This window comes from Bubalus kerabau, chromosome 15 (assembly GCF_029407905.1).
Source record: "Bubalus kerabau isolate K-KA32 ecotype Philippines breed swamp buffalo chromosome 15, PCC_UOA_SB_1v2, whole genome shotgun sequence".
NCBI classification, from domain to species: Eukaryota; Metazoa; Chordata; class Mammalia; order Artiodactyla; family Bovidae; genus Bubalus; species Bubalus kerabau.
The window spans coordinates 55,170,142-55,185,991 of record NC_073638.1 but is presented as its reverse complement, the minus strand read 5'-3'; the positions used below and the strand labels follow the sequence as shown (position 1 = coordinate 55,185,991).

Genomic DNA, 15,850 nt, shown 5'->3' with positions numbered 1-15,850 from the left:
AGGGTCACCCACAACAGAACATGAAGCTAGATAGGGACTCTTCCCTTATGCAACTCAGCCAGGTCAGACTCCCAGGCCACAGCCGGCCAGCTTTAGGCCCCCTTCCTTATCTCCTCTTTTCACCACGCTTCCTCTTCCGGGGCAGTCACCACAGCCACCTCGGGTCCCCCTCCCACCCTCATCAGTTCCCCACCGCTGACACTGCCTGCTCCAGCCCCCTCCGCCCCTTCTTCCTGTCCCTGTGGTGTGGTAGTGTGTTCTCACTCCAGAAGGGCGGGGAGGTGGGGTGCGGGTAGGGTGGGGCATAGGGCGAACGCCACCGCAGGCACCCTGTTTCCCACCGACCCCCCACCCTACCCGGGGAGCCGCCCGGAGCTCCGCCCTGGGGCTGCAGGCGCACCTTCGGCGTCCACGCCCCCGCACACGCAAAGGCTGCCCCCCACCAGCCTCCGGCGTGCGCAGGGAAGCGCGCCTGCACACACGCACACTGCACAAAGACTAGCACCCCACTCCAGCCAGGCAAACGCACCCCACTCGGCAGCGCACACAGCGGTGCACACGCACCCGCACCCTCGCGTTCACACACGCGCACGTATACCCGTCCAGCGTGCGCCCTCACGTACACACACACACACACGCGGGGCAGCACCCGTGTGGACCTTGAATGCCGACCTCCGGGCCCTGACGCGCCTGAGCCCTGCCCAGCGGCTGGCTGGGCGGCGCGCACACACGCGCACACCGGCCCCGCGGGCCCTCCCCGCTCGGGTGCTGGGCTCCCCGGCTCCCCGGCTCCCCGGCTCCCCGCCCCGGCCGCGGCGGGCGCTGTGCGGCGCGGCGGGACCGGGCGGGGGCGGCGGCCCGGAGCGCGGAGGAGGCGGAGCAGGAGCCGGGAACCGGCTGGCCCGCGCCCCTCCTGTCGGCCGGGGATTTTCCAGCCTGGGCGCTGACGCCGCGGACCTCCCCGCGGCCGCCTCGGACCATGGGCGACAAAGGGACGCGGTGAGTGCGGGCGGCGGCCGGTCTGGCGCGCGTGGGGGCTAGCCGGGCGAGGGCGGGGGTCCTAGTCCGTGTCCCGGCTGTGCGTGCGCAGCCACCCCGCCACCTCTGGCTCCGCGGCTCTCGGCTCTGCTCCACCCGAGGTCTCCCGTGTGGTCGCCGGCAGGGCTGGGGGCGCGGGGACCTGGCCGCGGAGACACACGCACACGCACTCATTCGCTGACACCCAGCACCGGCTACCCGGGCTCAGGGACGCAGGGGGCAGGCTGACACACAATGGCACACGCTCATGTGGACACACAGGCACACTCATCTATGAGCGCTCTGTTTTGGCACACACTGACATTCACTGCCACATGTCAGCACATCCAGTGACACTGTCACACACTCACTGGTACACACTCATCAATACGTTCTTGCTGACACGTTCTTGTGTGTGGGGGGACACCCAGGTCACACTCCAACCATACCAGTACTAACACACCTTCATGCTCATGTACACATGTTGACCTATCCTGATACATACACTTACACAAATGGTAGCAAACACTCTCACTGAGACACCCATGCTGCCTCCCTTACCAACAGGAACACTTAGGTGGGCATGTCTGTCACCAACAAAGTGTTCAAAAGACCACACTGGTGCTGACCCCCACAGACACACATCAGACTCATGCCCAGACAGACACCCCGGATCGCATGCCAACAGCCCATTGGGCCTCTGACACACTCACTCCAGTCCCCACAAGTGAAGTGGAGACGCACACACCACACCGGGTGGGAGGCCCCCTGGAGCCTGGGAAAAATGCTTCCCTTCCAGGGCTTCCTTTCCCTCTGACCTCCCCAAGGGCTGCAGATCTCCTCCAGCAAGGGGGTGGGGAGAGGGGGCTCAGGTCTCCCTAGGAGCCTGCCCTGACGCAGAAAGGGAGAGGTCTGCCTCTGAAATGGGAAACTGGGACAGAAAAGGGAAGGGGGCTGGGGCCCAGGACAAGCCCCTGTCAGGCAGGCATCTTTGTCACCCTAGATCCGCCCTTTCACTCCACCAACTCCCTTCAGTTCAGATAGAAGTTTCTCCCGTATCTCCTCTTACGCTTACAGCATGAGCCCTCTTATTCATTCTTTTCTTCCTTTACCCTCTTCTGTCTTTGTACCTCACTTCTCCCCAGTCTCTTCTTTGTCTATGCCCTGCCTTACTCTCTCCTGACTTCCAATAACTATTTACAGAACACCTGGTGTGTATGAGGCATAATGTGGGGCACAAAGGTGTGCAAGACCCACTCCTTCTCCATGGAGCTCATAGACCAGAGAGAAAGGGCCCCCGTGGCCATCATGTTTCGGGACCACTGACAAAGCAGTGTAACACTCATTGCCATCTGACACTCACTCTCAACAACCTGAGAAAAGTCGTGCAGAGATTAGCTCCATCTTCCAGAAGAAGAAACTGGGGCTCAGAGATAACTTGTGCTCTGAAGGTTTAAAAACTGCCTCCTGCTGGCTCTGCCAGGAGGTTAACTTTGCTCTTCCTGTTTTCCCGAGGGGCAACCAGAGCTTAGAGAGGTTACCCTGATTTGCTTAAGGTCAAGAGGGGCCAGAGGCTGGAGTCTGCTTGATCCGTTTCTCTGGAGCTCACTGTTGGGCACTGTCAAGCCCCTCGTGGACCCTGGTTTGAGGTCCGGGTGGGATGGATGGCTCTGTGGGTGGAGGCCCAGCTGGTGGTGGAGGCTGCAGAAGATGCCGAGGCATCTGCATTCACCTTGATGGCTAGCCCCCGTTGCAGTCGGCTGACCCGGGACCCAGGTCTCTGTCCTCAGAGGAGCATGTGTGAGTCTCTTCCACCACGTCCAGGTACCCCAGTGACAGGATCTTCCTGATCACGGAGGTGGGACTTTTCTCCCTGCAGGGAGCCAGAAGCCCTTCCCCCTCCCCGTCGTCCCTCTTGTGCTGCTTCGCCATCAGGGTGACTCAGCCCCTCCTGGGCCTTGGTTAGCCTCACTGTGACTGGGGGAAGTGTCGTTGCTCTCCTGCTGGCATAGGTTGTCAGCAGGATGGGCACCTGTTGGAGACCCTATCTCTGGAGCTAGGTATTTTCCATGACTTCCCTGCTGTGTCTCTAAGTCACTGGGAGCTTGAGGACCTTAGCTTTCCCACCTGTAAATCGTAGCTATCCATACCTAACATTTTCAGGGCCCTCCCTGTGTTTTCTGAATACACCTGGCAGGGGAGGAAGTGCTGCTGGAAGCCTGGTGCCTAGACCTGGCTGTAGTCCATGGGATGGTGGCCCCATTCTCTCTCCCGGGCTCCTCTGTAGTCCCAGGAGGCCTCCCTCTCCCTTCCACATAGATTTCCTGAGTAATTTGGAAGCGAAAGACACAATCAATAATAGGCCGTGCCTTGCCTTTTCTGTAAAGCATGGGATTCTACTTTATCTCTGACTTAGACGAGGAGACGGCAAATGTGTAATACCCTAAGGATCAGGAGTCGTGCAGCCATCCTGCATCTGGATTTGCCACCCCCATATGAAAGTGACAGCGGGAATGAATCAGAAACAGTCACTGGGCCTGAGGAAGGTCCAGGGTCAGGGGGGAAAGAGGGTAGGAGAGAATACCTGGATAGGGTAAATTACAGGTCGTGTGAGGACTCTTCTAACACGCGCTCACGGAGCGATCATACAGCCATTCTGCAAATGCTGGCTGAGTGCTGGGGCTGGTGGTTCAGGGATGAATGGCTCTACTCAGCTTCCAAAAGACTGAGAGCAGAGCGAGGGATTATCCTGCAGGGTGACATGTGCTGTGGGAGGCCAAAGGAGGAGTCCCCAACACAGTTTTGGCAGGGGGCATGGTGAGGGGTGCTTTCCTGAAAAGGAGATGGCATTGGAGCAAGAAGGTGGGGCTGGGGACGTCATTCCTGACGTGGGGTGAGGAATGTGACAAGGTTTAAAGACATGAGGCAACATGTGCCGCCTACCGGTTGGGCTGGGGTGACGAGAGTGAGCACAGGCTGGTTATCAACAGCCTGGGATGTCAGGCTAAGGAGAGGTTTTCTCCTGAAGTCCCCAGTGACTCAGAGAGGAGTGTGGGGAGGGCGGGGATGGGAGCAGATTTGTGTTGCAGAAGCATGCCTTTGGCAGTGGCAAGGTGCCTTTGGCCACCTGATGCGAAGAACTGACTTACTGGAAAAGACCCTGATTCTGGGAAAGATTGAAGGCAGGAGAAGGGATGACAGGGGGCGAGATGGTTGGATGGCATCACTGACTCAATGGACATGAGTTTGAGCAAGCCCTGGGAGTTGGTGATGGACAGGGAAGCCTGGTGTGCTGTAGTCCATGGGGTCGCAAAGAGTCAGACACGACTGAGCGACTGAACTGAACTGAAAGTGGGGCAGGCCTGGATGCAGGGAGCCCAGTGGGGAGGCTGAGGAGGAGCCTGGGAGAAAGTGAGATTTGAATTAAGGCTGTGGCAAGAATGGAACTGAGAAAGATGAACAAGGAGGTAGAGTCTATTAGCCCTACTCGTCCGGTGCCAGACATGTGCCAGATTTACATGCATGATCTCATGGTCCTCCCTCTGATTCTATTAGTGCGAGGACTGTTCCCATTTTCTACACCAGGAAACAGACTAGGAGCGATTAAGTAATTTGTGCACTGCCATTCATTCAATGAGCTTTTGAACCCAGGCCTATCTGCCATGCTGCTCTGTGCTTTCACCCAGAAGGAGGGGATTGTCTGACTCACAGGTGACCTCCCCTACCTTCCTGGCAGCCCCATTCTCAAGTCGAGCATCCCTTCTGTTTCTTCCTATTCCTACCAACTCAACTGGCAATGTAAAGGATCAGAGTTAGACAATAAGAAGGACTTCCCGAGAGACAATGGGATGGAGCGACATTTCCTTTTCTACAGATGTTTATGAACTCTTCTTTTTTGGCAAGGAAGGAGGGTGGGTGTGCTGGGGACACGTAATCACCAGCTCTCTGTGAAACTTGGCTGTGGTCTCGGTGGTTAAGCTCTGTGTGACCCATCTTGGCTGGAACATGGGGGAAGTCCTGTGGCTTTGGCCAGGGTCACTTATGGGACTGCCGGGAGTGGAAGCATTGAGCCTGACCCATCGTCTCAGATCCCTGGCTCTAGGCTGGCCTCTGGGCTTCAGACCTCTCCACAGCTGTGTTCCTTCTGAGCTTGGGCCTCCTTCCCCAGGGTTGAAGCCTCCCATTGGCATGGGTTCAGGGGTCCTGAGTTGTGGGTGTGCCATACACTGGGGATTCAGCAATGGAAGAATAACAGGCCAGGAGTCAGCACACCCTGAGTGGCCTCTGGCCTCTGCCAGGCCATCCTCCACAGTGACCATGCTGGCCATCTAATGAGACCTGCAGTGGGTGGCAGCTTGACAGGGAGCCAGGCTGGAAGTTGAGGAAGATATCGGGGGTCTTCTGCATAGATGGGTCCAGATCTCAGGGTAGGGATGGACATGGGAGGCAAGCATTATGAGAGTCTTCAGTTTAGAGATGGTATTTGATTTGACGATTGTGGATGACATGGCACAGGGAGAAGGATATAGAGTTTGAAGAGATGGTGGCTGGGGGCATTTGAGGCTTTGGAGAGCACGTGTGCATAAGGGTGGAAGGAGGAGAAGGGAAAGAACAGGGGAGGCTGTGTCCTGGGAGCCACAGGGCAGGGAAGGTCCACGTGAGGAGTGAGGCAGCAGCCATGGCGAGTGGGCTCTGGATGCTGAAGTGAGTAGGTTTCAAGGCACTTTCTACTCAGGTTTTCATATCTCACATGTCTTTGTTACCCAGTTGGTGAGCTCCTTGTGATTTGGGGCTATTTCTGTTTCCTGTTGTCTCATCCATTGTCCAGCTCTGGATCTGGTTCATAGGAGATGCCTGGCAGGGATGTGTTGGCTGGACCGAATTACTTCTTCCCTTTTTGCCTCTACTGTCAGCCCAGGGGCTCCCTAGGTCTTTCCCATTAGGGAATGCTGAAGATGGAAGCCATATTTCCCAGATGAGACCTGGTGCTGGGGCATCGCCTCCATCAGATTGAGAAGTCCTGAAGGAGAAGAGTACCACTCCTATCAGAATGGGCTTCCTGCAAGTGAAGCCTGGTTCTCCCACATTGGACAGGCTTCTGCAGGTGGGAGCCCTGACTCCGACATCAGGCAGGGGACTTCTGGGGGTGGGACATGTCTTCAGGATGAGCCCTGCTGGGATTAGAACAGGGACCCTGATGGGTCCTGAGCATCGTCCTTCCCTCCTATGTGCAGGATGGGTCCTACCCTGGGGGTGGCTTGAGTCCTAGTAGGGGGATACAGAACAGAGTGGGTGGGACAAGACAGGGCGGCTGCTTTAGAGAGGGGAACAAAGGACACTGTTGTCCCAGCCCCCTCCCCCCTCCCTCCCAAGGGGCCCTGGCAGGGCCATCTCTCTGGAGACGCACCCCCCCCTTCCTGGGCCTGGCCCCGTCTTTAGTCCCACTTAAGAGGAACTGCTTGTTCCTTCCCAAGAGACCCAGTGCCAGATGAGGCCCCCGGGAGGCCCGGCCCCAGGGATCAGACCAGACAGGTCCTGGAGTTCTGTGTGATTGAATTCACCACAGCCTGGGAGTCGCTTTTCCTCTGCCTGGGGCTGGGTCTGGCCTGGCTGAGACCATAGCCAGTGGGTCCTCATGTAACTGGAGAGAGATCTGGAGCAGGGGTGGGGGTGGGGGTGCTGGGGTCCGTGTCAGGGCAGCAGGAGGCAGGACTCCTTACTCAAGGTCTGAGTGCTTCGGTGGCCATGCTGGCTCCAGCCTCTCTCCAGGTACGCTCAGAGGCCCAGAAGGTGAATGAATGTGGCCCCACACGAGGCAGGTGCTCCCTTCATCCTGGCCCTGAGCCTCTGGCCCCCAACTGGTCATCCTCGTCGTTTTGCAGCCTCACCCCCTTCCCTCCCAGACGTTGCAATCAGTGGGTGTGGATAATTTTTGGTAGAGGACCACAGAAGGGGTGGGGAGTGGACTGCTAGGCTGTGCTGTCCCAGGAGGCTCAGAGATTCGCTCTAATGCTTTCTCAGTGCTGTGTGACCTTGGGCACGACATTCACCCTCTCTGAAACTTGGTGTCCCTATGGAAGTCAGATCTGCCAGAGGATGTGAAGCTCTTCTCCTGGAGTCAGTGTTTCCTGTGTGCTGGTAGTGGGTTTGGGGGTGACCTTCCTTCTGGAGGGAAGAAATGGGAGACTGGGCAGTTCAGGCCTCTGCTGCACAGCAGTGGGACTGAGATCACTGGGGAGCTGGGCCTAGATGGCTGTGGGTTGCATTCTTCCCTGTGGGACCAGGTCGTTGCCTCAGCAGCCTTCCACCCCTCAAAGCACCTGCAGGAACTGGCAGGCAGGTCCTGGGACATTTCATTTTCTCTGCCCAGGCCATGCCCTCCTCAGGTGCCCACAGCCTCCTCTGTGATCTGATTAGCATATATTAAGGCTGATTAGCATAGTGGTTAGGCTCTAGGAAGAACCAGATTTCCTGGTTTCAAACGCCAGCTTGCCACTTCCCAGCCTGGCAACCTCTCGTGACTATTTAACCCCTTCTCTGCAGAAACTCCCTCAGTTGTAAAATGGGGTAGCTGTGGTGTTTGCCTTATAGGTTGTCTTAAGAATTAAATGAGTTAAAATAGGTACAGCTAGGAGATAAGCTCCTGGCACAAGTGCAGTGTTACATGAGGTTGGTTCACAATCCCCTTCCTATCCTTCAAAGCCTGGATCACTCATGGATCACTCATGGCCTCCTCCTTTAGGAAGCCCTCACTGATCTCCAAGTGCCTTGTGACTTTTTTTTTAACTGTATATTCATTCTCTCTCTTTCTTTTGGCACTCATGCCTCTGTCTCTTTGTAGGTCCTGGTTATTTGCACACTCATGATGTCCTTTGTGTGAGACCAAGGGCACTTGGCCCGACTCTGTTGTCCCTTTGCACCTGTGTAGACCTGGAGCTCCATAAATATTTGTTCAGTGAAGGAAGCTAATGTAGGTGTTCCACCGAGAAAAGATACACTTGGGGAGGGCAGTGTGGTGGGTGAGGACAGAAGGACACCATTGCTGATTCTGAAATGTCTAATGATGGCCCAGAGTCACAGGCATTCGATTGTTCTCTGTAATCCAAAGGACGGAAGGCACAGGATGACGGCTTTACCTTCGCTAGGAGAATGTGTGTTCAGGCAACCTGGCGAGGGGGTCGGTGGCTCATTCCAACCTCTGTGCCTTTGTTCCTGCTGCTCCCACCATCAAGAATGTTATCCTTTCTTCTCTCTGCTTGTCCAAATTCTACTTCCTCAACACGTGCCCAGCCATCACTTCCTGGCCTGTTGGAGAGGGTGGGCTCTGTTCACCACACCCATCCTCAGACATTGATGGAACCTCTCCTGGGTCTGGGTAGTCATCACCCCTTAGGAATCTGGCTACAGTATGTCCAGTGTGGTTTGACCTGACGTGAGGAGGGGACCATGGCTTCCGATGACCCGGAGGTGGTCAAGGAGCTCTTTATGCACCTGGAGAGCCCTCCCTTGGCCTGCTGGCAGAGCACAGTTCTCTCCCACGGCTTCCCACTGGGCAAGTACTCAGAACCCATCTAATTACTGAGGACAGAGTTCTGGGCACCGGATCCAGCAGGCTGCGGTCATAATCAGCTAATTAAACCACCCGAACACTGCTTCTCGGTCCAGCAGACGGGAGAAAGAGGGGTGGTGAAAAGTCGTGGGAAGGAGAGGGATGCTCCACGCAGGGAGAGTTCAGACACCGGGCCTGCTGAGCCGAGCTGGGAAAGGAAGCAGGAAATGGGGAGAGAGGGTGGGGGGCAGGCAGGGAGAGGGGCAGCCAGATGAGAGAGGATGCTATCTGGGGGCCACACTCGAATGAGATGAATCAGAGCAGCCATCTGGTCTGGCAGGCAGGGATCCCACTTGGTCACTGTCGCTGTGACATCATGGACAAACTGCTTTTCCTCTTTGGACCTCAGTTTCTCTGTGTGTCAAGCAGCGAAAGGGTTGGCCTGGAAGGTCCCTGGAACCCTTTGATTCGGTTCAACGGCTTGCAGGGGAGGAGGCGTCAACAGCAGACTGTGTTTCTGCCCAGTAGCCTGGCCTCTTGCAGCTCTGTCTTCTGAAAGGGGCAGGTGCTGCTCGGGACTGACCCAACCTGAGACTGAGTCTCTGTAGGTTAATCACGAGGGAAGGGCGTAGATGGCATTGGGCAAGTCCTCAGCCTCTGTCGTGCCCTTGTCCCTGCTCTGTCCTCCTGACATCCTGTGGCTCCCAAATTAGTGTCCTCAGCGAGTGACCATTTAAGGTTGTGCAGTATCCTTTCCAACAGTCTAGAAATTTCCTAAGACGCACCCTACGAGTGTAGGAATGGGGTTCCCTGAAGGTAAAGCCACAGGTTTGGAGTATGGATCTCAGAATCACAGAGACTTGGCTTTGTTGTCTAGCAGTATTGCTTCCTGACCTTTAAACTCTCTGGGTGTCAGTTTTATCATTTATGAAATAAGGATAATAATATCCTCTATTGCAAGTAGTTGCTATGGGCAGAGAGGGTAGGGATTTGATAAAAGTCATTGTGACTCTTAACACTGGCAGTGGACTCAAGCTTTTCTTTCTGCCTCCTCTCTCCTGCATCCCCTCCCCCTTCCTGTCCTGCCCAGGACTGTGTGCTCTGCTGGGTATGCGGGGGTGGGGGGCTGTGCTGGGCAGGAGGAGAAGGTCAGATGATGGCTGGAAAGGGAAGTGAGATTGCCCAGGGGAGGGGAGGGTGGAGCAGTTGGTGCTAGGGCAGACGGGCCCCCCTCCCTTTTGGCCCCTCACTTATGGTGGGTTCTCTACGGGGAAGTGGGGAGAACTTGGGGGTCAGGAAGCTGGGGGCAGGGGAGGGCGTCACAGAGGGTCCCAGGCTTCTCTCCTTTATCCCCACCCCCAGGGGCCGGGTGTAGAGCCAAGGCCCTGATTTTCTGCCAGAGAAGCCAGCAGACCTCTGTTTCACACACTCAGACAACAGCCCTTCCTGGTTCTCAACCCCTAGCGGGAGGTGCCTGCTTGAAGCCAGGGCACTTGGAAGGCAGTGCCTGCCTCGGAGGTCTGTGAGGTCTGGAGGAGAGGCAGCAAAGAAGGGGACCAAAGCCGCCTCGGCCTCCCCGTGTCCCTCCCCGTGCCCCTCCCCGCAGTGCTGGGCTGTGACAAGCCAGGGCCTCTGACTCCAAGGAAGCTGGTTACATAACTCAGCCGGACTCCCTGCTTCCTTCTTCCATTCTCCCCAGAGAGGCCTTGGGAGGTGCTGCCTTGCCGCTTTGCTTTGATTCCCGGGCCCAAGAGGTCATTGAGACCGTGCCCCTGCCGAGGGCAGTGATAGGCGCTGCCCACACCATCTTGGGAGGAGAGCTGCGCGTGCTGCCCTGCTGCAGGCACCGGCTCGGCTCTGCACACTGCCCCCCTTCCCATGCTCCTGGGGCAGAGCTGCAAAGGGGAGAAGCCTCATTAGAGGAAACAGGCTGTGTCCTGAGATAATTTGCCTGCAAAGTGGCCCGGAGGGAAGCTGACCTCTCTGCAGCTAGAGGAACAGATAATCAGCATTTTCCAGTTTGTTCAACTCAGTTCTACAAACATTTCCCCAGCACTTGCCGGGTGCCAGGCCCAGACCTCCACTCAAGGCATGTTCCCGAAGCCATCTGCCCACCCACCCTGCCCCTGGCCCCGCTGTGGCGTGTCTCTCCCAGTGGGCAGCTGACTTAAGAGTCAGCTCTGCTCCCATCTTCCTGCTAAGACCATGCCCTTTCTTGCAGACTGGGGTCTGGCTGTCCTGGGTTCTGGGGTGTCAGGGGCCTCATGACAGGAAGCATGGGGATTCCTCTGGGCTAAGCTTTTTTACGGTTGGTTTATGCCCTTGGTTTATGTCCTTCCCGGTCAGCGCCCCCCTCCCCCAACCCTGCCTTCCCTAGGAGGTTCCTGTGGACAGATACCTCTGTGAGTACCTGCCTCACCGCAGGCCCCAGGCTGGGCCTTGAGGTATGAGGAGGAAACAGACAAGTCTCCACCCTCTTATCATTGGGGAAGAGGGAAGAGATCATACCAGGATGCTGTCAGAAGTGGGGTGATGGGAATTCGTTTATACCGGGTGCGGAGCAAGCCCATTCATTTATAACCCGGGCAGAGCAAGCCCGGTGGATAAGGGTTAAAGGCAGCTCCACAGAAACGGGGAGGTCACGGCAGCAAGCTTAGGAAGGTGAGTTTGACTTGAACCAGAAGTGACGCTTGTCTTGGCGGTGCCTGCGACTGATGTTCTCAGTGGGGACTGACTTCCTTCATCAGATACTTGGGCATCCACTATGTGCCAGGCACCCGAGTCAGACACTCTCTTCCTCTGGTGTCAATAAGGGGTGTGGTGGGACTGCTAGAGGACACAAAATCTAGGGTGAAAAGTAAAAGTTCTGCCACGTGACATCAAAGTGAGTGTTTGGGCCTGAAGAGAAGAAATGGGGCAGGTGTAAGAGGAGACACCAGGCTCAGCAAGCCCTCCATGGAAACCAGGGGCTGCCTGGGTCTCCTCTGGTGGTGGGCGGGGGTTGAGGGGGCAAAGGTTTCACTCCAGCTGAGAAGACCCTGCAGAGGTCTGATGACTGTTCCCAGAGGGGTGATGGACGTGAAAGAGCAGAGAAACCATGTCTTATGAGAAACAGCTCTACCCTTGGGGGGTCATAGAGTGGGGGTGGGGCACATGCCTGCAGCTCCAAGGGCCGCATCTGGGAACACCGAGGCCAAGTAGTGGCGGTAGAGAGAGGAAGCTCTTGGGGTTCTCACCTTCCCTCCCTATCAGTAGTTTTGTGTCTGTGTGCTGAGTTTTTCTGCCTCTGGGCATAAAGTTTCCATCCTTTCTGTATCTATGCTAATGAAAGCACCCAGCACATTAGGAGGTTGATTTTATTATGGGTCTCTATAGCTCCAGGGCAGTGGAAGAAACCTGGAAGCATTTTTAAACTCGGTAAGGAGAACTTTCTTTTTTTGAAACAGATTTTAATATCCTAAAAATGACAGAGATGATCACATGGCATAATGGAATGGTTAATATGCACATTTTCATTTCTTATATTATTTAGAGTGTTCACTTTGGCAGCAGCGACTCCCTATGCATACCTGAAACATCTCAGCCATCTCTGACGCTCACAACTTTGCAGAGTCAACTTTGCCAAAAAAATTAATAATAAATAAAGCTTTTTAGTAGAACTTTCGAACAAAGAGCCATAACCCAGTCCTAAACTGAGCCCTGGCACAGATGAGTTTTCATCGAATTGTAGAGGTGGGGTGGTGGTGGGGAAGGTTCCGAACTCCATGGAGAAGAGAAACCCTCTCCTAACCGTCAGGGCACTCAGCCTGATGGTGATGGATAGATACATGGTTCCATCACCAAAGTGCTTTTCTTCTCCCCATTCCACAGCCACCAGCTCAGTCCAACCCCTGCATCTGGCATGGACTATCGCAGTGGTCTTCTGCTTGGTCTAAACCCCTCAAACCCTCCTCTCATTCTGAAATTCGCATCTGACCCTGTCCTTCCCCAGCTTAAAAACCAATCAGAGACTTCCATGATGGTTCAGTGGTTAAGATTTCCATGCTCCCAATACAGGGGGCGCAGGTTTGATCCCCACTCAGGGAAGATCCTGCATGCTGCGTGGCATGCCCAAAGAAAACACTGACCTGTTTCCTCTGTTTCCTGTGAGAAGGTCGTATTCTTCCAGTGGCATTGGAGGCCTTCTCCTCTCAGGCTCCTATCCCGATTCTCCCCACCACACAGCTAACATTCTGGCTACACTGACTTTTTTGGATCTTCCCCCACAGCCTTTGTACTTTCTACACATATGTGTCTGTTCAAGCCAGTCTCTTTGTTTGGAATGCATTCCTCTCCTGCCTGGTGAAATCTCCCTTGTATTTTAAGGTTGAACCTGAGCTCAGTGCAGTTCAGTTAAATGCAATGCAGTTGAGCTGCATTGAGTACCTACTGTGTGCTTGGACATGATACCTTCCCTTGGCTCTGTGTTCACTGCCCAGGCAGAATCAGTGTGCTCCTCCATGCTCCCTTGGAGCCTTATAGGTTTCCAAGACAGAGCCTTGTATTGTAATTGGCTACTGTCATGTCAGATTCCGGTGCTAGAGGGCAGGCATGTGTCTGGTACCTAGTGGACCTCCAGTTCCTGATTGTGGGTGAGGCCAACCTGGGTAAGGTCTGGGTTTGCAGAAGTGCATTGAAACAGAGTACAAGCAGCTCACACACACACACACACACAGCTGTTAAATAAATGGGGGCCAGAATTGGGTATTGGGTAAGGAGTGAGTCAAGGAAAATTCTCTGGAGGAAGTGAACCCTGGGCTGCTGACCTGAAGGAGAAGCACTCTTTCTTCTTCTCACTTCCCTACTGAGCCTGACTGAAAGCAAACAGCTGAAACCATCGAAAGGGAAATGCATACATTTTCTACTAGGGGTTGGGATCTCCTAGCCTAGAGATGATTAAATAGGTGTATACCTCCTCCTCCCTTCCTTCCATATACATTTTCTGAACCTCGAGGAGATGCCAAGCACTAGGGCTACAAAAATTGATTAAATAAAACATGTCTTTGTATTTTTCTGTCTTAATGTTCATGTTGGAATGTCCTTCCCTTTATCTGTCTTGTTGGAGTCCAAGTCTTGGCATGTCACTTACAGCTCTGGGACTTGAGGACTGGTCACATCATTTTTCTAAACCCTAGTTTTCCTATGCATGCGTGCATGCAAAGTTGCCTTAGTTGTGTCTGACTCTTTGCAACCGCATGGACTGTAGCCTTCTAGGCTCCTCTGTCCATGGGATTCTCCAGACAAGAATACTGGAGTGGGATGCCATGCATCCAGGGGATCTTGCTGACCCAGGGATCAAACCTGTGTCTCCTGGGTCTCCTGCCCTGCAGGCATATTCTTTACCGCTGAGCCAGCAGGAAAGCCCTTCCTATGCACACCATGGAGGTAATAACACATCCCGGTAAGGCTGCACTTTGTAATGTGTATGAGGGGCTGCACAAGTGCCTTTGACAGTGGTCCGTCTTGGAGTGAGCACTGCTCTCAGACCGCAGGCTTCCTGAGGAGGGGGAGCGTGTCCAGTGCGTCCTCTCTGCCCAGCACAGGGCCAGGCACGCAGTACATTAGAGTGATCAACTATCCCAGTTTCCCTGGTCTGTCTCAGTCCCACATCTAGGGAAAACTCTCAGTCCTGGGTGAATGGAGACCATTAGTTGGTCACCCTATACCATGGTCTCCATAAGGGTTTGTAGAATAGATATACGGATGAATAAATCATGAGGGACAGAGTCAGGACTTGGAGAGCAAAAGCCTGCATTAAGTGGCTGGCTTGTGGCATGAGAAGTGGTCTTGTGAAGGGTCTAGAAGGCCAGCAGGTAGAAGGTGGGAGGTGGCCACCGGGCCCTTTACTGCTCTGCAGGGAACACAGAGGCCCTGAGTCTGTAAGGCTGTTGCTTTCAAGTAGGTTTCAGGCTTCCAAGGCCCGTGTGCTCTTTGTCAGACTCATCCAGGGAGAAGGCAGTCATTGAGGTCCACTTTCACTTGGCGGGTCTGTCACGAGCGCCTAGTTTCTCCTTTGCCTTTGAAGCTGGAGGCCTTGGCTCCTCCGCCTGCCCTGTTCGGCCCGTCTGCCCACTGCCTTCTGAAATGTCCACTCCAGATGAAGTGGAGGCCTGGGCCTGGAGGTGGGAGAGCAGGGCTGTAGCCCCATTCGTCAGCTCAGGCCCAGAGAGAGTGGGGCCTCCGTTTCCCCACCTGTTCCTTGGGAGGCAGCCCCTCCTGCCGGGGTGTTTGAGGGGTGTTGCTTGTGGAAGTCTCTGTGGCGTGTCTAACACTATGTGCATGTGCTGGGCTGTGCTTAGATGCTTCAGTTGTGTCCGACTCATTGCGACCCTATGGACTATAGTCTGCCAGGCTCCTCTGTCCATGCAATTCTCCAGGCAAGGATACTGGAGTGGGTTGCCATGCCCTCCTCCACGGAATCTTCCTGACCCAGGGATCAAACTCGTGTCCCTTGTGTCTCCTGCATTGGCAGGTGGGTTCTTAACCACCTGGGGAGCCCAGTGTGTGCATAACTAGTGTTGTTGGTTGTCCACGTCTATAAATGGGGACGATAAAACTTGCTCTGTATAACTCGCAGGACTGCCGTGTGGGCCCAGTGGGATGTAGGAGGTGGGAACACTTGTCAGCCATGTCATAGCCTTTAAATATTTGGGGAGGAGGGGGTCTCAGAACAGCTGCTCCTGCCGGCTCCGGGGTTCCAGCTGCAGGTGGAGGCAGGCCCTTCCCACCAGGCGTAGAGGGACCCTCTGGGGTGTGCCTTGGCACTGCTGTCCGTGTGACCACACAAACCCTGTGCCAGGCCCTGTGCTCGGGTGGCTCTGCTCCTTCTGAAACCATGGCAAGAGAGAGATGGCTAGACAGACATGGCAGGGTTTAGTAGCAGCAGGACGCGGGACAAGAAGAAGGAATGTTCCGGAGCCTCGTCTGTCTGTTGGGCTGGAGGCAGGGCCTTTGTGAAGGCGGGTTGTGCTCAGATCGCCTCTGGGCCCTTCCTCCAGCCCAGAGGCGGATTCACCGTGAGGCTGGTGCCGCTTCAACTTCAGGCCTTCACGTTCCAGGGCCGTTTCCAAGGCCCAGCAATGTGTCCACGGGCTCAGAGGGCTTGAGAAATGTGCACAAGGAAGAAGATATTTTTGTTTTTTATAAGAGAGCTTCCAAACTACATGAGCTTCAGTCCCTTTCAAGCCTGGATCTGCCCCTGCTCTGGCCAGGAGTCCTTTGTGCCAGGAGGTTGGCGTCACGTCG

At 55.2% G+C, this 15,850-nt stretch overlaps 1 protein-coding gene across 1 annotated transcript in view; it reads left to right on the top strand.

Moving 5' to 3' along the window:
* Positions 1–494: 494 nt before the first annotated feature.
* ARRB1 (arrestin beta 1) overlaps positions 495–15,850 on the top strand; it is a 76,906-nt gene continuing 61,550 nt past the window's right edge. Inside the window, exon 1 of the mRNA XM_055549097.1 lies at positions 495–999. Within this exon, the coding sequence (XP_055405072.1) occupies positions 980–999 (20 nt within the window). The 5' untranslated portion in view covers positions 495–979. The remainder of the gene's footprint in view (positions 1,000–15,850) is intronic.